Source organism: Ictalurus furcatus, chromosome 18, assembly GCF_023375685.1.
Source record: "Ictalurus furcatus strain D&B chromosome 18, Billie_1.0, whole genome shotgun sequence".
In the NCBI taxonomy this organism is placed as follows: Eukaryota; Metazoa; Chordata; class Actinopteri; order Siluriformes; family Ictaluridae; genus Ictalurus; species Ictalurus furcatus.
In genome coordinates this window covers 17,994,651-18,019,116 of record NC_071272.1, presented here as the reverse complement: position 1 = coordinate 18,019,116, position 24,466 = coordinate 17,994,651, and the positions used below count along the sequence as shown (strand labels likewise).

General features: G+C 38.4%; 2 protein-coding genes across 8 annotated transcripts; one reads left to right on the top strand and one right to left on the bottom strand.

Moving 5' to 3' along the window:
- Window positions 1-7: 7 nt before the first annotated feature.
- On the top strand, window positions 8-9,856 carry chek1 (checkpoint kinase 1). Of its 7 annotated transcripts, XM_053648942.1 has the most exons (16): window positions 15-45; window positions 406-509; window positions 845-951; window positions 3,688-3,755; window positions 3,856-4,079; window positions 4,163-4,227; window positions 6,064-6,133; window positions 6,234-6,422; window positions 6,525-6,629; window positions 7,657-7,752; window positions 8,161-8,248; window positions 8,342-8,510; window positions 9,095-9,226; window positions 9,317-9,418; window positions 9,514-9,613; window positions 9,705-9,852. In XM_053648942.1, the coding sequence occupies exons 2-15, from the start codon at window positions 482-484 to the stop codon at window positions 9,607-9,609; spliced, it is 1,539 nt and encodes a 512-aa protein (XP_053504917.1). In that variant the 5' UTR covers window positions 15-45; window positions 406-481; the 3' UTR covers window positions 9,610-9,613; window positions 9,705-9,852. The 7 variants fall into 7 exon arrangements, with proteins under 7 accessions (XP_053504916.1, XP_053504917.1, XP_053504915.1 ...); XM_053648941.1 differs by having other exon boundaries at window positions 8-45; window positions 396-509; window positions 9,514-9,856; XM_053648940.1 differs by having other exon boundaries at window positions 16-45; window positions 9,514-9,856.
- Window positions 9,857-11,709: 1,853 nt separating this feature from the next.
- On the bottom strand, window positions 11,710-23,683 carry LOC128622721 (V-set and immunoglobulin domain-containing protein 10-like 2). The gene is made up of 12 exons (XM_053649425.1): window positions 23,134-23,683; window positions 21,162-21,437; window positions 20,555-21,062; window positions 20,415-20,454; window positions 17,451-17,781; window positions 17,044-17,304; window positions 16,623-16,922; window positions 15,490-15,777; window positions 14,233-14,355; window positions 14,078-14,102; window positions 13,453-13,544; window positions 11,710-11,810 (listed from the first exon to the last, which is right to left on the bottom strand). The coding sequence occupies exons 1-12, from the start codon at window positions 23,495-23,497 to the stop codon at window positions 11,710-11,712; spliced, it is 2,709 nt and encodes a 902-aa protein (XP_053505400.1). The 5' UTR covers window positions 23,498-23,683.
- Between the last annotated feature and the right edge of the window lie 783 nt (window positions 23,684-24,466).

Genomic DNA, 24,466 nt, shown 5'->3' with positions numbered 1-24,466 from the left:
AACCAACGGTGACGTCAGAATCCAGAACACTATCTATGCTCAATGGTTTGTCTAAATATATCAGTTTTACATTTCAATATAAAAGCGACAATTTATAATATGCGTTTAAAATTTTAAATGTACATTTGCTACAGTAAAGTCAATTCTCTATGTGTGTGCGCGTGCGTCTGTGTGCACGCGCTTTATTTCTGCCGTGCGTGCGTGTGTGTTCGCGCGCTTTATTTATTCGTTTCAAAATAAGAGTCCATATAATAAGTATAATAATGGTTGATTTTTGTATTTCATATTTTTGTAGTGCAGCTGCTAATCATGGGTTTATAATAATGTGCTTGTTTATTCATATATCCATCTTTGGTAAGCTTATCCTTATATTTATGTTCATGGTGGATCTGGAGCCTGTTCCAGGAACACTTGGGGCTGAATAGGCAAACAGCGTGAGACAACTCAGAACTGATGATTGAAAAAAACAGAAACATTACCCATGGACTGGCTTAAAAATATGAAGACATGTAAGTTATGAATCTATGTGGGAGTTTTTTTTCTTCTTCTTTTTCTCCCCTCCATGCATAATACAATTTCTTTCTATAAAACCACTTAAGAAGACTCGTAAATGAAATATATGTCTGTTAAGAAATGAATGTGTAAAATATGAATGTTTGTAAAAGTGTGAATCTATGTATGTTTTCTCCTGCATATATCTGTGTGATACATATTGTTGTATATAATAAAATCTGTATCGATGATAAATATCATCACAGATGCTTGTAATATTTTCTGGGGAGAAAAAAAGTATTATAAAAAGTGAAAACAACCAGGATAAGATTAATGCACTCTTTCTAATTAGGTTATAGGTTCTATAGTGACAACTTTAGACCAGTGGTTTTCGAAGTGGGGGCCGCCAGGGGGCGCCCAAGGGGCCTCAACAATTTGGTGTGCCCATCCCTCCCACTAGTATGTTTTCTCTTTCTCACTCTCAGACAACCACACACACACAATTAATTCCTAATGTAATGTAAAGATGTTATTGTTATTCATTATTAATTATTAATTAAAAAAAAAGGGAGATATATTCAGAAGTCTGTATTTTTAATGTGTTTTAAAGACATCTTGCAAAAGGGGGGCCTCGTTCAAATGTTAATGCCATTTGGGGGGCCTTGCCCTGGAAAAGTTTGGGAACCCCTGACATAGACAGTATGAAAAACGAATAATTTAACGCTAATAATAAACAGATTTTTATTGTATTTTTTTATACAAAAAGTATAATTATCAATATAATAAGCTTGTTGTAAGATTGTGTAGTATAATGTTTACATGACTACTTGAATAATCTACTTTATTAACCTACTTCAGAGTCAGAAACAGTCGAAAAGCAGCATTTTCAAAGTGACAGTTTGACGCAGAACCTTTGAGACTTTAATCTTGAAAAAACAAACCTGCCTCGCTATTATAACATCCGGCTTTAGGTTGTGCTCGTACTAAACGCGCCAAATTGGTAAAGCAGACAGTAAGAAAGAATTATAGTAATAAACAATACAGTTATTTTTTCTTATTGTCTGATTTGTCAGTCGTACTCCTTGTTTGTGTAGTCATATGGAAGAATCTCCTGTTATCCGAAATTGTACCTCCACAGAGCTGGAAAACTGAAGGTAATGTAGTAATAGAGCAGAAAACAGGGCCAGTGTGTGCAGTAGTAAGCCTGTGTGTTTATGTGCTACACTAACACTAACCTTATACAGTGTTTATATTTTGTACTGTATTGTGTTTTCCTATAAAGTCTCTTGCGTTGTAGTAATCTGCAACATTGTGTGTGTTTTACGAAATTTAAAAGAAAGTCGATTTGTATTGATGTGGTTAATCTTGAAGACATGTTTAGTTTCTAGATGAATAAAATGCCAGCAACAGGATCTGTAATAAAATAGAATATTTATATATATAGCATTATTCCATAAAGAACTTCAAATGCTTCTCTGGACATTCTCAGCCATTATAGGAGACATTTTGTAGGTGTCTCACTGCCTGTATAGCCTAAGCATAAATAAGATACTGTGTATATCTGGCCACGTGACCTAAAGAATCCAGATTCTTCTTCTTCTTCTTCTTCTTCTTATTATTATTATGTTGAATACTTGTATCTGATTGGTCAGAAGGTGTTGATTAACATTCTATAACAGCAGCTCGGACAGTAGTGCTGGTGTAATTCAAATTAGTCCCCTCCAAAAGTATTGGAACAGCAAGGCAATACTCTTTTTTTGTACTATACATCGAAGACATTTGGGTTTGAGATCAAAAGATGAATAAGAGACGATGGGTCAGAATTTCAGCTTCCATTTCTTCGTATTTACATCTAGATGTGTTAAACAACTTCGAACATGGGACATTTGGTGCCAGAACATAAACTTTTAGGGAACAGATAGTCTTAAAGTAAATAACACTTCATATGTGGTTACGTATCTCTTGCTTGTAATAACTGCATCAATCCAGTGACCTACTGACCTCACCAGACTGTTGGTTTCTTCTTTTGTGATGCAGCTTCTTTCAGTTGTTTTCAGGAAGTTTCTCCCTTCAGTCTCCTGTTCAGGAGGTGAAATCCTGCTCAATTTGAGTTAAGGTCTGGTGATCGACTTGGCCAGTCGGAAATCTTCCACTTTTTCCCCCCTGATAAAGTCCTTTGTTGAGTTGGTAGTGTGTCTTGCTGCATAAGAAAGCTCCTCCCAATTAGATTGGATGCATTTCTCTGTAAATTGGAAGACACATTGTGTCTGTAGACTTCTGAATTTCTTCTGTTCCTACCATCATGAGTTCCATCATCAGTAAAGATTAGTGAGCCTGTTCCAGAAGCAGCCATGCAAGCCCAAGCCATGACACTACCTCCACCATCTTTCACAGATGAGCGTGTGTGTTTTGGATCTAGATCTAAATATCATCTAATAAAAGCTGAAATTCTGACCTGTCGTCTTTTATTCATCTTTTGTTCTCAAACCCAGATGTCTTCAATGTATAGCAAAGACAAAAGACTTGGCCTTGCTGTTCCAATACTTTCAGAGGGAGCTGTATATTAATGCGCTCATTCTAACATGTTATTGTATACAAGGACTCGTATGGTGGACGAGCCACATAAACAGACACTTTGTAAAAAGAACCGTGTGCAGTATTTGATGAAGTGAAGTTTTCTGTCAGGGTGAAAAAAAAAATTATATAGAAGGAGTCTCCAGTATCAGTGCTTTGTAATGGTCTGAGAAAAAGCTGGAACTGTAAGTTTTCAGACACTGAAAAGTCTTTTGGACTAAAGGGTTAGAGCGTTGCGGTTAATCATTTACATGACAATCTGTGTTTATTTATCGGAAAAATGACTTTAGATTTTATACTAACTTGGTTTGTGGACATTCCACAACATTAATTGTAACTATAAATGGATAAAAAGTATGATGTGTTGTTCTTTAATTAATTGAGAAAAGTTTTAAGCATTGGCAAATTGCTGTGGTGGAATAAGAGGAATAAAACACTTCAGGATGTGCTGTTGTTGGAAATCAACCCTTTGTGTGGGGTTACATCACTTGATTTTCCTATAATAGGACATCCACAAAGTGTTGTATTGTTTAATCGTTGTATCAGAATGCTAAGATAACTCACCCTATGGTATTGAAGTGTCTGCCTGTCCTCTTGACCCTGTGCTCTGGATTTGTTCAGATCATGGCAGTGCCTTTCGTTCAGGACTGGGATCTGGTTCAGACTCTAGGCGAGGGCGCTTATGGCGAGTGAGTATCTATCTATCAAACCATCTGATTTTTAAGCCTGCACCGTCTTTTAACCCTGCAGTATACGACGAGTGACCTCATATCGCCCTCTGTCTTTCAGGGTCCGCCTGCTGGTCAACAGGAAGACTGAGGAGGCAGTGGCAGTGAAAGTTGTGGACATGTCTACTGCCAAGGACTGTATGGACAACGTGAAGAAAGAGGTGTGTGTGCACAAGATGCTGTCCCACCCCAATATAGTGCGCTTCTATGGGCACAGGAGCGAGGGATCCATCCACTACATCTTCCTGGAGTATTGCAGTGGCGGTGAGCTGTTTGATCGAATAGGTGAGAGCAGGTGTATGTACTGTGCGAAGTGGTGTCAATCTGCTTAACACACAGCTGAAGAATAGTGTTGAACTTCGTTACAGAGCCGGATGTAGGAATGCCGGAAAAGGAAGCTCACAGGTTTTTTCAGCAGCTAATAGCTGGAGTGGTGAGTTCAACAATTTTTATTTAATTTTTTTGTTTGTTTGTTTTTATGAAAAAACAGCTGTAACATCAAATGTTAACATTGTCGCTTTGGGCTGTACAGGTGCTTTCATACCTACTGAGTTAGTATAGTGTAAAATTGGTTACATTTAGTTATCTTCTTGAGACGCTCGCTAAACACCTTGTAAAACTGTGTTTTGTGCAGAAATGTGTTCATCAGACCAAATTTCAATGAGGAATTTTACAAGTTGCGAGTCATTAGCAAAACAAACGCACTTTTTACGTAACGCAGATCCCATCATGTATTGCTATAAAGGTTGGTTCGTTGGGTTATATTGCTTTCTCACCACAAATGAACCGCTCCGAGACCACCTCGTTCACTTCCAAAACAAACACTCCAAATGAGCTAGGTGTGAAAAAGCCCTAAGACAGATTTTACTGTGCATGATCACACAAATAATGTCATTGATAAGTTTCTGTGATTGTACTTTTATCCTGCTGATTGAAAATGGAGACCTCAGGCACATCCTTAAGAAAGCTTTATGTATTTTTGCTATATTGAAAATATTTTGCATCAAGACCCCGCAGTATAGTACTGTATTGTATTGTACTGAATTTGAAGTTTGTGTAGCATTATACCAGTGTTTCAGTGATTTTCAGCACGCATATGTATGCACACTGAAAGCTCATGAAATCCCACATTAGACGCTACTAAATTAGGAAGTACAGAATACCCATAATGCATTTTGCCTTTCACAGGAAATGGGCAGCAGGGCTATGGCTTCGAAACTGCAGTAATGCTGATTACACTAAGCAAAATGTAGTAAAGTAGCAGTTATGCATTGCAAAGCTGTTGTATAACTCCATTACCGGTCCTGTGCACCATCACATCAAGTGAAATCCAAGAGTCCATCCAGACTGTAGAGGATATGTAGAGCTGTTTAGAGCTGTCTGCTGCCCGAACTGCAATTACAGTGAAAGCATTGAAAAGCCGTTCCGCGTTCCTCCAACTGATTTATCGCCCTTTATGCTGAAACAGTCCTTTACGAATCGAGTTTCTGTTTCAGCTAGAGGCGGAGCTAATTTCTGTAAACAAAAGCCTGAAATAAAGAGCTTAAAATTTCACTGTGACGAATCATAGTAGTTGTGTTTTGTTTTTGTTTGTTTGCTTGTTTTTTCCACCCTAAAGTATCTTTGGCATTCTAGAAGTATTACAGATTTTGGAACACTTTTAAACATCACAAACTGTACTTTAAAGTCCCAGTGAAATCAAAATCAAAGTTTTGTGGCTTTTCATATGAATGTGTTAGCCTTAAGGTTATCTATAAGCTAGTGCGCTCCAAACCAATGACAAAATTTGCATTCGGAAGATCTATGCATTCAACATTTACAGTCTGTCTGTACCGCCAATCACGGATCTACAATTTTGTTGACATTGTTCTGCACTTGAGCTTCTCGTCAGATTGTCTGTCCAATCAAATGCACTCTAGAATCCGAAGTGTCCCGCCTCCAACTATGTAAAAATCACATTGGCAAGTTGCCGTTGTTGAGTGATAGAAATCGTATCGGCAGCTTATTATTAGCCCGGGCATTGTGAGGTGAGCTAAACGCTATTGGTGATTTAAAAAGGCGGAGGAGCCACTAGATATGTCTCGACCCTGACTTCCTGTTTCAGTGGAAATTACATCAAGTCGAATAATGTCGCACATTTCAAGGCACTTCACGCGGACCAAGTTTAAGTTTATTTCCTCAGGGAAAATATTAAAGTATTCGAGTATTTGCTTGTTTTCCAAAATGTACATTCCTACCAGATAGACGCTAATCCGCTTTTTGTCCACAGGAATATCTCCACAGTACCGGAATCACACATCGAGACATCAAGCCAGAAAATATCCTGTTAGATGACAAAGGTGATTGTTAATTTGTTCGGGCAAGAATTGTAAAAATAAATAAATAAATAAAATCCATGGATTTGGACGTTTGTTCTTAACCGGCGCATCTGTTTCTCAGATAATCTGAAGATCACAGATTTCGGACTGGCCACCATGTTCCGGCACCGTGGCCGCGAGCGTAAGTTGGCCCGCCTGTGCGGAACGCTGCCCTACGTGGCTCCAGAGCTGATGTCCCGTTCCGAGTTTAACGCTCAGCCTGCAGACGTCTGGGCCTGCGGCATCGTTCTCACTGCCATGCTCGCTGGAGGTGAGGAGAACGCCCGTGTTAGTTTGTTGGAACAGACGCAGAGCCTGCAGCATCTGTCCGCTTGGACAGATTATTACTGATGGATGTGTCTGGTTCTTACAGAGTTACCATGGGACCAACCGAGCGAGAGCTGTCAGGAGTATTCTGACTGGCTGCAGAAGAACACCTACCTTACACCATGGAAGAAGATCGATTCCATGCCTCTTGGTAATTGGCGGTATAAAGTAGGGGCGCTACAGTTCTATGTACGCTTTCAGGGTTGGATGATCGGATGGTTACCTCACGTTTTCAAAATATAATGCATTTCTGTCAATTACCATCTCACGCTTTAGTTTTTTTCCACCTTGATCATGCTCCTTACTCTGGTGGTTCTCATCCCTTTTTTGTGACACTCCAAAATTTCTCAACCCCCTCCCTTTGGACTCCTCATGAAATCATATTACAGCAACCTTTGTTTCCCTTTAGCTGTGTAATCCACTACTGCTGTAAATATGTTACTCTGCTACAGTACCTCTGCTATCATGTTCCTAACTTTATCACACATGACAGCTATCAAACACCGTGACATTGCTGTCCAGAACTAAACCAAACAGCTGGATATATTTGGCTAAGCAGCACTGCACACTAGGAGACTATTTAGATTTTTTAAAAAAAAATTTCTGCCTACTCTCTTTCAGCTTATAACGACGACATACTGACATATTCCCTTTGTTTTCTAATTTTCACCACCAGCTTCTGTGTTTTTCAATGGTCAATTAATACCATGATACTGTGATATTTACTGTGATGTTTCTCTATCTCCGAGAAAATTACAAACAAGAACACCCCTTGAATAAAGTGATGCTAATGTTTAACATTAACCCTATTTCGATGGGATTAGTCCTGTGGGGGGCATGTCCCCACCATTTTTGTTTTGAAAGTGTAGTTTGTGCATAAATTCCTAATGAATAAGTGTTCCCTCTGTCTTGAACACCGTGTCACAATAACAATCACTGTAATAACATCCCCGTGTGTGACTCGAACATGGATTCACAGGAATAGAAATCTAGTGGAAACTCACTCCTCCTGCCTTCACTTTCAATCCGTCCACATGCCTGAGTTTTATTACAGTGGAGACATACAAGTCTTTTTATTTTTTATTTTTATGTTACTCTGAGAAAGTAATTGTTGAAATAGGACTGAATCTCTGCTTATTTCTTTGTAATCCTGTACATGAGCTCTGTCTGATCTGTAGGTCTGTTAACAAAGATACTGCTCCATAGTCCTGAGGACCGGATCACCATTCCTGAGATCAAAAAGCACCGCTGGTTCAGCAGGAGCTTCAAATCAGGTCTGGGGCTATTTCGGTGCTTTCGTGATTCCTCCACAACGATCTTCATGTTTTTTTTTTTGTTTATGAGCTGAAGTAATGAGAAAAACACGAAGATTTTAATAGTCCGTTCAGGATTTCTCCGTTTTGCGATCACAGAAATGAACACAAAATCAGGAAAACTCTGCAGTATTCGGATGAGATGGCAGTCCATCACAGGAAAATTGAAAATGATTGATTTTGTTATGTTAGTTTATGTTAAATCATGTTAAACTTCAGATTTTACCAACATTAATTGGCAGTAAAACAATGCTAAGATTTAGTTGGCTTTTTAGTTCAATATAGGAAATATACTGAAAACGAACTGAATTTGTGTGTTTGTATGACTGCTCATGTTTTTTTTTGTTTGTTTGTTTGTTTTGGCTCCAGGGGGAAAACGCCAGACTGACGTCCACGGACCACTAACCAAGATGCTGCGTTCTGACTCTGCGAGATTTCAGCTAGCACGAACGAACAGGTCTGAAGTTATTCACACGTACAGGATAATTTAATTATTTACCCAGCTGTCCAACAGAAAATATAAGCATCTAGTGCATGGATGTCTCCTCAGTGACGAGCGGGCGCAGATTTCCAGCTCTCAGCCAGAGCCACAGGGCTTGTGGGAGGTCAGGGAAGACGTGGTGCACACTGAGGGAGCTCAGGTCAGCTTTTCCCAGCCTGCCTGCCCTGATCACATGCTATTAGGAAGCCAACTGCTCGGCACACCAGGTGCTAGCCAGGTAATAACACTTCACCTCATGCTGCATATCTGTAATGTTGTTTAAAGTAATGAGCATATGGGATCTGGGAGTTCTCACCGCAGTTCAACCTTTCAAGGATACACATTGTATTAAATTTAGAAATCTTCTCACAGAGCTTAGGATTGGATTCGGTTTTGATTCAGGGTGCTTCAATATCTTTACTTGTCCATTAAAAAACTTCTCTAGCCTACACCGTGGTGTTTTATTTCCCTTAAAAGATATTGCGTTTATTCTTGATGGAAAAATATTGTGTAAGGACACGAAGCTTGAATTTCCAAATTATTTACACCCACAGGCAAAAATCCACATGTTAATCTCAAAACATAGTAGAAGCATGCATCTTTTAATGCTTTTTGATAAATGAGCCTTGTGTCCATTTATGTAGGTAAAGGGTTGTGAATAAATGCTTTTTTTATGGCATAATTTATTTAAAATTGTCACAGAAGGGGGTCCTTTACCTTGGTATCTTATTTACTCATTAATAGCCGTCCCTACAGCCGTTGTTGCTTCAAGTCCCTACTGATGCCCCCAGAGCTGCTCTGACCGAATTGTTTATCCCACAGAGCCTATGGCAGAGGTTAGTGAGAAGGATGACCAGGTTCTTCACTACCCTGGAGGCAGAGGCGTCCTGCACAGCCCTGCGTGACACCTGTATTAGCTTGGGCTACACGTGGAAACAGAGCTGCACCAACCAGGTACTGTACCAATAACTGGGAAGTACTGTAAGATCATGACAGTCTGATTTAGGACATTTTCATTGCATTCCATTTTTTAAATTTTTCCAGGCAACAGTGTCCACAATGGATCGCCGTAACAATAAGCTTATCTTCAAAATCCACTTCCTGGAAATGGAGGAACGTATTCTTGTAGATTTCAGACTATCGAGGGTAAGCAGAAAGTAACTCTTGGCAGAAAATGAACTTGATGCTAAGATTATTGTATAAGTTATTTTAAAATATATAACTATCCCCCCCCTTTTCAGGGTGATGGTTTGGAATTCAAGACAATATTCGTGAAACTCAAACAGAAGCTGACGGACATCATAAGTAACCAAAGGGTTCCTATAGTTTTTACATGATGAAGTAAATCACCTTGGTTCAGTATTGATACTCTACATTATATACTCTGCATATTATGTTTTGTTCTTACTTTATACTATACCCTTGTTTCTAGTGTTTCCAGTTTGTTAGCATGAATAAGGAATGTGAAAGCACCCCCCCCCCCCCCACTGTGAAGTTTTAAGACCACCCCTTGTTTCTTGCTCACTTGTTTTAAAGTTTTATCCTGCTGTTCCTGTTTGAAAAAGCTAAGAATAAATATTTCCAAAAACAAGAAAATGACAACTTTGACTTAATTTTTTTTTTATTAAAAAAAAAAAGCATTTGAATGTTCAATATAAATGTAATTAATGTTCACAGTAAAATGTTTTACACCACAGTGCTATTGAATGCTTGGTTCTGATTGGTCAGAAGGTATTGATTTAATTTTGTGTGTATATATATATATATATATATATATATATATATATATATATATATATATATATATATATATATATTTAAAGGCAGGTGTGACTTTCGAGTTTCAGAAAATGAAGATACCAAGGGAAATTCAGAAAATAAGAATGTTATTGTTTACAAATGCTTAGTTTCCCAATATATCATCTTATACTTAGTTATATGAAAAGATTATAATGAAAACAAGTGTTAACTTTTCAAAATTATTTCAGAACTGTTATTATAATATAATCCTTTCTTTAGATGTATGCGACTTTTGCAGGTAGTTTAATATTCCCGTTTCTTACAATGCTAAAGCAAGGATGGCATCTTAATAAGCCAGTAAACCCGATTTTTCAATTTTTAACTTGTGTGTGTGTGTGTATGTATGTATGTGTGATATATATGTATATATATATATATATATATATATATATATGTATGTGTGTGTATATATATATATATATATATAATATATACTCAGCAAAAAAAGAAACGTCCTTTCACATTCAACTGCTTGTATTTTCAGCAAATTTCTTAATGTGTAATTTTTTTATTAACATAAAAAGATTCAACAACTGAGAGACATAAACTGAACAAGTTTCACAGGCATTTCATGAACAGAAATAGAATAATGAGTCCCTGAACAAGGGGGGGGGGGGGTCAATATCAAAAGTAACAGTCAGTATGTGGTGTATAACAGTGCATCTCATCCTCATGGACTGCACCAGATTTGTCAGTTCTTGCTGTGAGATGTTCGTCCACTCTTCCACCAAGGCATCTGCAAGTTTTCAATCACGTCTGGGGGGACACACGGTTACATGTAATTTTCCACGGCAAGGACGATCCGCTGTCCTTCCTGTCTCCCTGTAGCACTGTCTTAGGCGTATTACATTACAGACATTGCAGTTTATTGCTCTGGCCACATGTGCAGTCCTCATGCCTCCCTGCAGCAGGCCTATGGCATGTTCACGCAGGTGAGCAGGAACCCTAGGCATCTTTCTTCTGGTGTTTTTCAGAATCCGTAGAAAGTTCTCTTTAGTGTCCTAAATTACTGTAACTGTGACCTTAATCGCCTACCGCCTGTAAACTGTTAGTGTCTTAAGGACTGTTCCACAGGTGCGTGTGCAATAATTGTTTATGGTTCATTGAACAAGCGTGAAAAACATTGTTTAAACCCTTTCCAGTAAAGCTTATTTGGATTTTACAAAATTATCTTAAAAAGTGTGTGGAAAATTATAATTAACAAGTGTGTGAACCTCTAGGATTAGCAGTTTAATTTTAAGGTGAAATTACAGTCTTTTACAGTGTTTTCAATCAAGTGTGAGTGAGGTTCACATACTTTTGCCACTCACTGATATGCAATATTGGATCATTTTCCTCAATAAATAAATGACCACGTATAATAGTTTTATCTCATTTGTTAAATTGGGTTCTCTTTATCTACTTTTAGGACTCGTGTGAAAATCTGATGATGTTTTAGGTCATATTTATGAAGAAATATGGAAAATTCTAAAGGGTTCACAAACTTTCAAGCACCATATATAGATATAACAGTGCATGTGTGTATTCTCTGTGCCAATATCATAAATCCTCGAGGTAGGTTTTTTTTTTTTTTTTCCCCCCCATTTTACTTCGTTTATTTCTATATCAAATAAAAACTTTCAGTTTGCATGGTGGATCTAGCTCGAGGCCATGACAGTGATAGTGACATTGACGGGTTCATCTCCTGGGGGGAGATTTGTGGGTGTTGCGGTGGGTCGTGGCAGCACCACAGATGGTCCTGGGAAAGGAAATGTTATCAGGGGATGCACAGAGAATTACAAAACACAAAAACAGCAGATGGCAGTGATGCATGCTCAGAGATTTTTCTCAGAGATTTATCATGTGCACATGCCAGTTAAATAAAAAAAATAATTTTATTTGTAATATATATATATATATATATATATATATATATATATATATATATACACACACACACGCACACACACACACACACACACACACAATAGATATATACTAATTTGCCCAAATTTACCACTGTTTCCTGCTCTCAGTCCCTCCATCAGGCAAGGAAACTCCCTCTATGTTCATTCTTAAACCCACATTATTATATAGCAGTGTATAAATCTAAAGCCTTGTTATGCTATTTATGTGTAGTTAATCTACTCACTGCTGATATGTTTAGGCTAATAGCTCTTAGTACTTTCCCCTGTTTAGTACTTTCCCATAGCATGTTAATGGTAGCACCACTACTTTGGTGTATTAATGTATAATATATTATACTGTTGTATGTCAATATAATCATAAGTAGGCTAATGTAATAATTTTAACATGCTTTGCTTCATTGTATACTGCCAAATAAATTCCTCTTATAGTCCTACTACAGCAGGGCCATCAAATCTTTCCCCATGCTCCAGATCTTAAAGGAAAATTCCACCCTGAAGCACATTAAATACATTTATCTTGACATAGTTTTAGAAATTTTTGTGATTAGTAGTGTTAATGTGCATGTTGTTGTATGTAGGTTGTTGCTGTATTTTCATTGTTCCCATGAGAACTTAGTGGTTGTCTGCCACACTGGTATAACAGGGTGGACATTACGAGAGAGTGAGAGAACAAAAATTCAGCAAACGTAAAGGATAATGGTCATGTGTCACTGTAGGCTCCTAAAAGCAAAAGAGCAAGAGCTTCTTCTCACACTCACCATTTTCCAGAGAGGTACAAAGTCATAATTATGAGAAATTCAATGTAGACTGAGTGTAAACAGCAAATGTTAGAACTAAATGTCCAGAATTCAGTGCAGCTATGTACAGTATACGACACAGTTCACTGAGTTACGGCAGCGTCTCGGCTAGCTAACGATCTACGAGATGACGAGTCTGATGGTGTTGATGGTTGATGTTGGTATTAACATGAAAGTTGAAGCTTTAGAACTTTTGTTTGAGATGAGTGCACAAATGATGAGGTGAGAGAGTTGGACAGACTAAAGGACTAAAGCGCTGCTTCGTTTCTTTCTTTAGGTAGAGATAACGTGAGCACTAAACCTCAATGTACCACTATCAGCAGGAAGGCATTGTGGGTAACAAAGGGAAAACAGACCAGCATGTCAATGAATAGAAGTTTGATCTCAAATAATAATAATAATAATAATAATAATAATAATAATAGATCATGTTAATTAGAAAGTTCTTCAGGATGGATTTTTCCTATAAGGTAGCATACACTATGTCCAAGTTCCATTCTTATGAAATGGAATGAGAGACACCAGTTAAAATATTTGAGTGTATGCACTGGGGTGCAGTAGGATTGGCCTGTTGAGAATATACAGTAAATCTTACCGTCATGTCAAATTAAATAGATCTCCAAATCCTTTTAGCACTTTTTATTACATTATTTTTGTGTAAGTTTGAGTATGGTACCTTGACTCGTCTCTCCTCCTCCATCTGCATCTGATCCACTAACAACTTCATCCTCAGGAGAGTTGATATTTTCTCTAGACTGGCTGTTTTGCCTGTGAGTAAAATCATAAATAAAATATATTGAAAATATGCCGTTTTAAATGGATATACAGCAACTTAATTTGCTTTCTATATCAGATTCAATTACAGTAATTAACATTAATGCATTTAAAGTATTGAGCAATTTTTGCACCGCAAAATTTGCACTGCAATGAAATTGAATGCAAAAAATTGATGGGCATGCCCTCTATAAGGTAGACCCCACACCTTAAGCTGAAACTACATTTGCCCTGGTATTTGTTTCCTAAGGGAAAGGTGCAGAGAGGAGCAACTCTATTCTGTCTGTGGGCGGAGCTAATTTCAGGGCCAGAAATTGTAAACTGTCATTTAAAAAAAAAAAAAAGCAATAATAGAATAGTTAAATCCATTGCATGGCAAGATTGAACATCTTTGAAGTTATATGATTATTACAGGTCTAAAACACTTTTAGAAATCGCAAACGTCATCTTTAACTTACACTAGTGCCAAATAAAAAAGATTCCTATATTCATATTCAAGATTAACAGTTCCAGCTTGTCATACATACCTGCCAAATATCAAATCATGAAGTCCTGCAGAAATAAGTTGGCAACACGTATTAGCAAATGATGAACATGAAATTAAATTTGCACACTGACTTAATCCTAAATTACAAGGGAAATATGGTGCAATGCGATACCCTTGTTGCAATGTCACACTTACGTGGGTTGTTGCTGCGATTCCTCACCACATACATGAACAGCAGTACTGTAGCTATCGTCGCCACAAGCATGCCTCCAATAGCTGCTCCAATAACGGCGGGATAAGCATTAAAGCCTGGAAGAGCTGGAAGACAGCAAACCTTGATTATTATCCATCTGGATATAATTTCACACTTGCCTCTAACATCCTCTAGTACAGATAAATGTTTGAATTCTTTATGAGCTGAACTGGTTAATGTGAAAATTATAATGTTTATCTTTAATTCAGATAGTATTTGTTATTATATTGACATAGCCTTCATTCTTAAAAAGGCAAACCAAAAAAAAGTACAGTCCAACAGTAATGTTAGGAAAGGTCAAAGAATTAGATGACAGACAGATCATGTAAAGAGACAGAGTGTCAGAGCGAGTGTGTGAGGTTTGTTTGTTGTTGTGGTTAAGTGGTGAACTTGTGATGGTGCATTTCACCTAAGTAGACAAAACAAAACACAAAAAAGTACCATTTCTGTTAGATTGCTCACTGTCAGTTGAATTAAAAGAAACTGTTGTATCAAACATAGTTATGTATATTTAGAGTTAAGTATATTCAGAGACATGTTCAGTGTCCGACTGCTTTAATTTTGTATTTTGTAATGCTACAAGGCTAGTGTTGCTAACTTGTGCTTCAAACTGCATCCAGTTCATCTGCCAGTGTGGTTTAGGACACAGTATGATTAAATTTCACCATGTTGCTGGACCCTGTAGAGGTTGGCCATCTTGAACAATTGGAATCATTTATTTAGCACAGTTTGGTATCATTGCACTCCCAGGCCCCGCCTCCCAAAGTTTGACTTGTTTAAAAATCAAATTATGTACACTACATGTTCCGAGCCTGGACCTGGAATACCCGCTGTTCTGTACATTTTAATGTGCTCAGATCTAACGCACCGACTTCAGCTCAGCTGTTAATTAGATGATTAGTTGAATCAGGAGTTCTGGGAGCAGAGAAAATACAAAAATATGCAAGACAGGGTTATTTCAGGAGCAGGGTTGGGAACCTGTGACATAGACTAATGAGTTTTATTTGGACATGCCAATAGTTCCAGTACCTGTAGCTACATTAGAAGTTACATTAACTTTGTAGCTGCAGTACAAAATGAAAGAACAGATGTCAGACACCAATATATGTCTTAGCTGACTGGCTACATTTAGGGTAAGTTTGTACCAGTGACAATCTGTAGCTATTATCAACCTGATACAATTTCATGTCAGTTCCCACCTGGACTCTTGACCTCTGAGGGATGTCCAATAGTGCGGCGATTGACAGCCGTGATTCGGAACGCATATGTGCCAGAGGGATCCAGGTTGGTGATTTGGAAGCTTCGGATGCTGGGGTCCAGATCTCCTACCATTTTTTGCCAGAGTGGGAATGGGAGATTTTGGCGCTCTATGAAGAACCCAGTAAAGTCATCATCTGACAGGATCTGCCATTCCACATTAACATCTGTCCGTTGACGACTGCTGTACATAATCTTAATGATGGTGACATTTGGAGGCATTGGGTACCCTGAATGGAAATTCAGTCATTAACACTTTACAAGTAGACTTGTAATATGTATTCAGTAAACACCTCATATTCATCATTTTATTTGACTGGCATTTACTGTTGCATTGTTTTCAAGTTAAGAAGTTCACATAGTTATGCCTCAGCTCATTCTGCTTTTTAAAAAACTAGTTATAGTTTGTAAAGCAGCTATTTTATTTATTTATTTATTTATTTTTTTTTTTTATTTTTTTAACCAAGTACGGCTCATGAAACAGTTCTGACTGCCATAATTTTTTTCCCTACTTGTATGAATCTGTTCTTTGACTTATTATACATTTAAAATAAAGAACTTTATTACATTTTAAACTTGGAGTTCATACATTTTCTGAGTATGACTTCAGTTTAGCTTCTAGGAATTAGAGCAAAAGTGAATTGCCCAAAATCCCTGGGTCATTAGAGACATTCATTAGAGATCATTATTATCATCATTAAATAAATAAATCAATAAAAATAGCAAAAGCCTGGAATATCTGGAATAAGAAACTCATTAACATATCTTTAACATATCAAAGAAACAACAGTTGTCTCATAATGGTGCCTTGTGGAATGCCACAGCAATCCACTACTCAATTTAATTTGTCAAACTTTGTTTGACAACGTTCAATCAATTTAACCAAAAACTGCTTTAACACAATATCAGTTAAAGATAATGATGGAGGACAAGAACCATAAGAGCTAGCATTTTACTGTCAAAAATTCCACTATGGTCAAATTCAATAACTCAATAACAAAATCCACTACAAAATAATCACTACAACACAACTGTGTAGTGAAATAATTCAGGAAGTAACTTGTAGTACACTCACTAAGCACCACCAGTAAGATGGGAATCTCTGCTCCTCCAACAGCATTGGTAGCAGAACACCAGTACTCTCCACCATCCACCATGCCATCTGTTTCCCGGACAGTCAGGTTGGACCAGGCAGCAGCTTGCTGAAGAACATACTTCTTGGGTGTACCACTGTCACCCACCTTTTGTTTCATATTATTGTACCAAGTAATCTCTGTGACCGCAGGATAGTTTTTGCTCAGGATGCAGGTGAGCTGGACATCATTTCCTTCATACACTGAAACAACACTGCGCTGAGTCATTAACACTGGAGCTTCTGGAAGAAACAATGGATAAAAAGAATGACTAGCTGATAGGATACTTCTCCTTACGCCTTACAATACACAAGTACTGTAAACACAGCAACTAAATATAGCCTCTGAATGATCAGTACTTACCCAATTTTAACATGCACTGCTTGCTCTCTTTAACCAGTGGATGTTTGGCATGGCAAACAAATGCTTTGCCGCTGTAGGTGGCACTGGAGCGCAGGACCAGAATGTTGGAGTTCTCCTCAGATGTTCCTTGCATATCTCCTGAACTAGAAGCCCACCACAGCAGAGCCCGAGGGAAACCACCCTCCCAAGAGCAGGACAGCATCAGGTACTCATTATTACGAGTCGCATATGCAGAACACTGGGGTTCTTCATTCGGCAGCCCTGGGACACAAGGGATATTTGGACAAAAGTCTAATATGTCATGGTTTGAGTTTAATACTCAATTAGGAAACTTCTCAAGAACTTAATATTCATTCTGATATTTATAAGCCTACTTTGTGGTTAGGTCAGTGAACCATAGTACTCACATGTCTTGGTGCTACAGCGCTGTGGGAAACTAAGTGCCACATGTGAGCCATAGCAGGTGAATGCAGAGTTGTTAGCCGTCTCAGGCCCTAACTGAATCCGAGTGATGTTAGAGACACCTTGTGAGTTGTCTCCATTCACATATGGACTCCAGTTGAGGGTAGCTGGAGGGTAACCCCCCTCCCAGGAACAGATGAGCGCTAAGTCATTGTAGTTATTAGTTGGGAAGATAGAACAAGATGGCACACCATCTGGTGGATCTGTGAGTAGAAAATTATTGAATACCTCTGAAGGGAACTGATCCAGAGAAGCCAGGGCCTGTACAACTAAGAGCTAGAGGCAAAGTATATTTTGTGCTAGTTACAATACATGGTATACAACTCTGCCACTGCCAGTTCCAAGCCCAGATGAGAAAGGAGGAGGGTTGGGTGAGAAGCTAGCACCCCCTCCCCTTAAAACAACCCTTTGATACAGAAACACAACTGAGACATGGTATCCGGAAAGTATTCACAGCTCTTCACTTTTCCCACATTTTGTTATATTATAGCCTCATTCCAAAATGGATTAAATTCATTATTTTCCTCAAAATTCTACAATCAATACCCCATAATGACAACGTGAAATAAGTTTTTTGAAATCTTTGCAAATTTATTAAAAATAAAAACCAAAAAAAAAGCACATGTACATAAGTATTCACAGCTTTTGCTCAATACTTTGTTGAAGCACCTTTGGCACCAATTACAGCCTCAAGTCTTTTTGAGTATGATGCTACAAGCTTGGCACAACTATTTTTGGGCAGTTTCTCCCATTCTTCTTTGCAGGACCTCTCAAGCTCCATCAGGTTGTATGGGGAGCGTCGGTGCACAGCCATTTTCAGATCTCTCCAGAGATGTTCAATCGGGTTCAAGTCTGAGCTCTGGCTGGGCCACTCAAGGACATTCACAGAGTTGTCCTGTAGCCACTCCTTTCTTATCTTGGCTGTGTGCTTAGGGTTGTTGTCCTGCTGGAAGATGAACCTTCGCCCCAGTCTGAGGTCCAGAGCGCTCTGGAGCAGGTTTTCATCAAGGATGTCTCTGTACATTGCTGCATTCATCTTTTCCTCGATCCTGACTAGTCTCCCAGTTCCTGCCACTGAAAAATATCCCCACAGCATGTTGCTGCCACCACCATGCTTCACTGTAGGGATGGTATTGGCCAGGTGATGAGTGGTGCCTGGTTTCCTCCAGACATGACGCTTGCCATTCAGGCCAAAGAGTTCGATCTTTGTTCAATCTTTGGTCTGAGAGTCTTTCAGGTGCCTTTTGGCAAACTCCAGGTGGGCTGTCATGTGCCTTTTACTGAGGAGTGGCTTCCATCTGGCCACTCTACCATTCAGGCCTGATTGATGGAGTTCTGCAGAGTTCTTCTGGAAGGTTCTCCTCTCTCGACAGAGACACGCTGGAGCTCTGTCAGAGTGACCATAGGGTTTTTAGTCACCTCCCCGTCTAAGGCCCTTTTTCCCCGATCGCTCAGTTTGGCCGGGCGGCCAGCTCTAGGAAGAGTCCTGCTGGTTCCAGACTTCTTCCATTTACGGATGATGGAGGCCACTGTGCTCATTGGGACCTTCAATGCTGCAGAAATGTTTCTGTATCCTTCCCCAGATCTGTGCCTCGAAACAATCCTGTCTCGGAGGTCTACAGACAATTTCTTGGACTTCATGGCTTGGTTTGTGCTCTGACATGCATTGTTAACTGTGGGACCTTATATAGACAGGTGTGTGCCTTTCCAAATCATGTCCAATCAACTGAATTTACCACAGGTGGACTCCAATCAACTTATAGAAACATCTCAAGGATGATCAGTGGAAACAGGATGCACCTGAGCTCAATTTTGAGTGTCATGGCAAAGGCTGTGAATACTTATGTAAATGTGCTTTTTTTGTTTTTTATTTTGAATAAATTTGCAAAGATTTCAAACAAACTTCTTTGACATTGTCATTATGGGGTATTGTTTGTAGAATTTTGAGGAAAATAATGAATTTAATCCATTTTGGAATAAGGCTGTAACATAACAAAATGTGGGAAAAGTGAAGCACTGTGAATACTTTCCGGATGCACTGTATACATTGATGGGCAACATAATTGACTGCATTTTAACTATTTTTGCGCAATTTAATATATTCCTTTTGTAAAAGGCACAGAGCATTTCTAGAAAATTTGTGGTATTTTTCTGAAAATTAAATGTTGTAGTTCTTGAGGGGGGCTTTCACAACCCTTGGCCACACCACCAGTTTTTTTTTAAGATAAACAGTAAGGAGAAACAATTATTTGGGACAAAATCTTACTATTGCATTCTTAACTTAGTCAGGTTCTTATCACAACAACCTTAACATATTTAACCATTCTATTGCAGTTTGTCAGTCTCAGGCAAAGCACTATGGGCTGTATTCAGAGTTGCCAACTTACAAGTAAGTTCAAAAGTTATGTCAATATTTATGTGGGGCAAGTTTAGCATATTCACAAATGGGTTACACATAAGTCAAGTACCTGGATGCTCCATTCAGAATATGTAAACCACCTGGGTATAGTTCATGCCCCGAGGGTGTCAGATTTTTTTAAGTAGAAGTGTCTGAGACTGGATTTTGTACAAGAAAAATGGGAACGTCTAAGATCAGAATCGCATGTAACTGAGACATACCTCCGCTTTATGTAATTCTCATGCAACTATCTGAGTAGCACTTAAGTCCAAAGTTATGTCTGAGGTCTGAATAGCAATGTGCACAATTGTGGTCTTACATTTATGGCACTGGCATTTGGCAGACACTCTTATCCAGAGTGACAAACATTCATCTCATTTATACATTTTGAGCAGTTGAGGTTGAGGACCCAGCAGTGGCAGCATGGTAGTGCTGGGATTTGAACTCACAACCTTCCAGTCCTCTACCACTTACCTCATTGGTATTAACTCACTACACGTGTATAACTGACCTCTGAATACAGCCCTATGATTTTTGTTCTCAGTGTGGATCTGAGGTCATGACAAGAATGCTTTCTGTTGCTTGTCATGATACCAGCTCTATACCTTCAAGTTCACAGCTGCCAGAAAGTTGTCTTTACCTCATCCAGACGCTTGTTGTAGACAGAGAACAATATTTTGCTGCACATCCCCAGTCAGTGGACATCGAACAGTGTGTGTATGTGTATACATGGGTATAAGGGAAAGTATAATAGGAAGCAAAGGTATGAATGATAGACAAGTAAAGTTCAGATAAGACCACACTAGAGGTTGACCAGAAGAGGTTGCATGGACACAGGAAATGGCCATATGATCCATATGAGTCATGACAGTAGAAGACTCACAGTAGACGGTGAGAGTGATGGTTTTCTTGGAACGAGTGTTCAGGTAAGTGTTCTGGGCCAGACAGGCATAGTAGCCTGTGTGCATTCGTAGGATTTTGGTGATGGTGAGCTGTGGTCCGGTGTACACCTGGGAGTTATTGTAGAACCAGACATACAGACTGGGAGGGTTGGAGGAAGCTTGACATAGGAGGGAAACAGTCTCTCTCTCCAGAGCTGAGTATCCTCGATCTGTTACTGAATAGGGTGTTACATCAATCTGAGGCAGATCTGGTCCAACTAAAAAAATGGAACAGTTGTGTAAGGAACTGCTAAACTTCACTGAAAATTTATGGAGTAGATGTTTAAAAGACAGATATTGTCCAAGTTCTCACTCACATATGACGTCTAACCAGATACGGTCACCACTCTGCTGATTGACCTCGTTCCTGGCCAGGCACCTGAACCAGCCTGTTTGATTGCGGCTTACTGAGGTGATGTTGATCAGATCGCTGTCGCTCTCAGCCAGTATGCTGACCTGCCCACTATGGTTCTCCTGTTCCCAAACATAGTGAATTGGACCTGTGCCATTCTCCAGACCACAGCGCATCCACACTGATACACCCTCTACTGGCGAGGAGTCACTCAACAAGATGTAGGGTTTGGACACAGGCACTGTAAGACATGTTAGCATTATTATGGTTGGTACTCTTATTAACTAGCAAGAATGACATCAGTAAATAGATACATGTGCTAGCTATGTATTGAAAAGCATAGCCAACTGGATTGGCCTTAACCATCTTTTTCTTTAGCTATCTATATAATCTTGCTGACATCTTGTTTTCTCACAGGGTCATGCTTTACCTATAGAGATTTAGAGAGATCTTGAACCTTCCAGACCATTTTACTTTTTAAAAATTGTGACTGGTAAATTCTGACATTCTGAGATGACTTTTTTTTGGGTCATAAAGTCATCACCAGCATCTTGTTTTTTGTGGTTTTATAGTTAATCTAGCCAAAAATAGCCAAGGAGATGTTTACACATTGTTTACAACAAAGTAAATATATGTCCTTCCAGATGTTCTATGTCACTGTTGGTCTTGTACTCATTGCTCGGTTACTTAGATACGGACAAAATATGCCAAATTACTACCTATATTCTACCTATAAGTATACTTCGCTAAATGATAATAAAACAAGACAACAAGAATAATTATAATAGTTTGGATAATTCTGCAACCTAAAATGGTCATACATTTCCTTCAAAGTATTTTAGCATGTGAAATGTGTAACATGCAATAATAATATTAATATTAATAATAATAATAATAATAATAATAATAATAATGGGGGGGGGGGGGTTGGGGTCAAAACCCAAGCTAACAGTGGAGTAGACTTTACATAGTAGAAAAAGATTAAATGCAGTGTCCTGAGACAACATACAGAAATATATCTGTTCACACATGCTCTCATGTACATTAGCTGCCTTTATAGATGCCTGATATTAACCCCACCATGGACATATGATAGCTTGCTAGCAGTAATGCCTGGGTCACAGTCGTGAGAAAAGAACCCATGATAAAAGTACTGACCTGAGTCTGCCTCATTAGAAATGACAATTAACAGAAGCCAACCACGGCTTGATTAGCATTTATATACATTAGCATATTAAAATTGTCTTAAATCAACATGGTTTGACTGAAAAGTTGGGAATAAATAATAGCTAAAATAGTCTAAGTAACTGCAAAATTGTTTCCGTATTAAAAACGTTTTCCAATGTATCATCTGACTTTGTGAAACAACCAACTAGGGTTTACCTGTGATATCCTGAATCGGCCAACTGTTACAGTGTTTGAAGGAAATCACCTGTTTTTACAATCATCACTTGCAGTAAAATTGTAGCTACAATGATATAGCATTTCTGGAGGCAATATTTATTCTCCTTAAGAATTAATAATGAACTCTTGAAATCTTGACATGGACCTGATTCTCCAGTTCTGCATTAAATCTTGTTGGATGAGTTTGGGTCAGTTATTCCAAGTGGAGAAAAAACTTTAAATGTTTGCCCATAATGCACTTGATATTGCTATAAATGACCCTTAGCGGTCTAAATTAAATGCACCCTAAATTCTAAACAATACATTTTTCTTTGTTTCAATTAAAAAGTTTTTACACCAGGTGATGGAGCTCTCTAGATAAAATCTCATTCTACGTGATTGACCTATTTTCCCAGTTAAACTTGAAACCTTGTGCATATCAGTATTTAGTGGACAATCTAGACTCTGACGTATTAAGAGATTGATTTTCTCATGTAAGAAATACTCTTGAGCTCATCCTGTATTAGATCTCACCCTGAGCACTAGTCACTAACCTAAAACACGCAGATACACATAGTAATAGTAAAGCTTGGCTCCATCTGTGGTGTCATACAGAGCCTGGCAGGTGTATAAGCCCTCTGCAGCTAGAGGAAGCTTCACTATGGATAGAGAGGCGCTGTTACTGATGACGTTCAGGTCACCCAAATCTTTGGCCAGTTGCTGGAGTTTTGGACCCTTCCCAAAGTTATACACTACGGCTCGAATCGTCTCGGTTCCTGGTTTGGTAAAGCTCCAGATGTAGATATCAGGGAGAGTGGGGCCACATTCCAGGATCACTCCTTTGTCCACCACTCCATTGGTCCTGGACTCTCTGTAGATGACTTGCCCTGGGTCCACAATCTCCAGACCTGAAAGCATAGTGTATTACCAGGTTTACAAGTATCTATACATTTTACCTGCAAAAACAGTCAAAAGTCGCACACATAAATTAACATTAACTGGGATCCTACTAACAGATATACCACAGCGCTGCTGAATTCTCAAATCTGATTGGTCAGAAGGTGTTGACTTTTCTGTAATAGCAGCTCAGACAGTAATACAGCTGCAAATTACACGTTCATATTAATGCACTCTTTCTAATAAATGATCATTTCTATAGTAACAATTTACTTTCTTAGGGACTTGTATGGCAGGCACTCATAAAAGAATTAATAATTGTGCATATTTGTTAATATGGTTAAGTATGATACATATTTATATAAAATTTGAATGATAAATTTTAATTATATACATATTTTAAAAGAGAGGCTAGTGAGAAAACAATTACTATAATGTAAGCAATAACAAGAGCTTGTTTTAATGATGCTCCACAACATTAAATGCAACTATAAATTAATATAACATACAATGTGTTGTTTCTTAATAAACCATAAATGGATAAATTGCTATGGTATAACAGGAATAAAGAACTTTGAGGTGCGCTATTATTGGAAAATAAACCTTGGCATGATAACAGTAACTGTCAATTGTGCTTAAATTCTGCCTAACAATCTTTTTCAATGTTAAGATCTCCCTGGTGCATTTTTATTTTATCCATTGTGACAAGTAAATAAAAAACGCAGCCATTAAGTTTATGTCAAGTTGCATTTAACCAGAAGTTTATGCCAAGTTGCATTTAACCTTAGTGCATGACCTCTTACCATGCAGAAGGAGAGGAAGCAGGAATACAGTTAGGGAGAAATCAGCCAGCCCTAACAGTCTGTGTACCATGGTGCCATGACGCTCAGGTGACCAATGCCGTATCCTTTAGGGAAAAAAGGTCTATAAAAACTGTCTAAAAAATTTAAAATATTCTGAAAATAAACAGTGTCCTGTCCAAGCAATGTG

Excerpts from the sequence above, each read along its gene's own strand:
- chek1 (XM_053648941.1), top strand. The coding sequence starts at position 482 with ATGGACTGGCTTAAAAATATGAAGACAT. Across the intron at positions 6,630-7,656 it reads GATCGATTCCATGCCTCTTG|GTCTGTTAACAAAGATACTG; the intron begins GTAATTGGCGGT and ends TCTGATCTGTAG. Across the intron at positions 7,753-8,160 it reads CAGCAGGAGCTTCAAATCAG|GGGGAAAACGCCAGACTGAC; the intron begins GTCTGGGGCTAT and ends TTTTGGCTCCAG.
- LOC128622721 (XM_053649425.1), bottom strand. The coding sequence starts at position 23,497 with ATGCTTTCAGGTCTGGAGATTGTGGACCCAGGGCAAGTCATCTACAGA. Across the intron at positions 17,305-17,450 it reads GCGCTGTAGCACCAAGACAT|GGCTGCCGAATGAAGAACCC; the intron begins GTGAGTACTATG and ends CTTGTGTCCCAG. Across the intron at positions 14,356-15,489 it reads CTCAGAGGTCAAGAGTCCAG|CTCTTCCAGGCTTTAATGCT; the intron begins GTGGGAACTGAC and ends GCTGTCTTCCAG.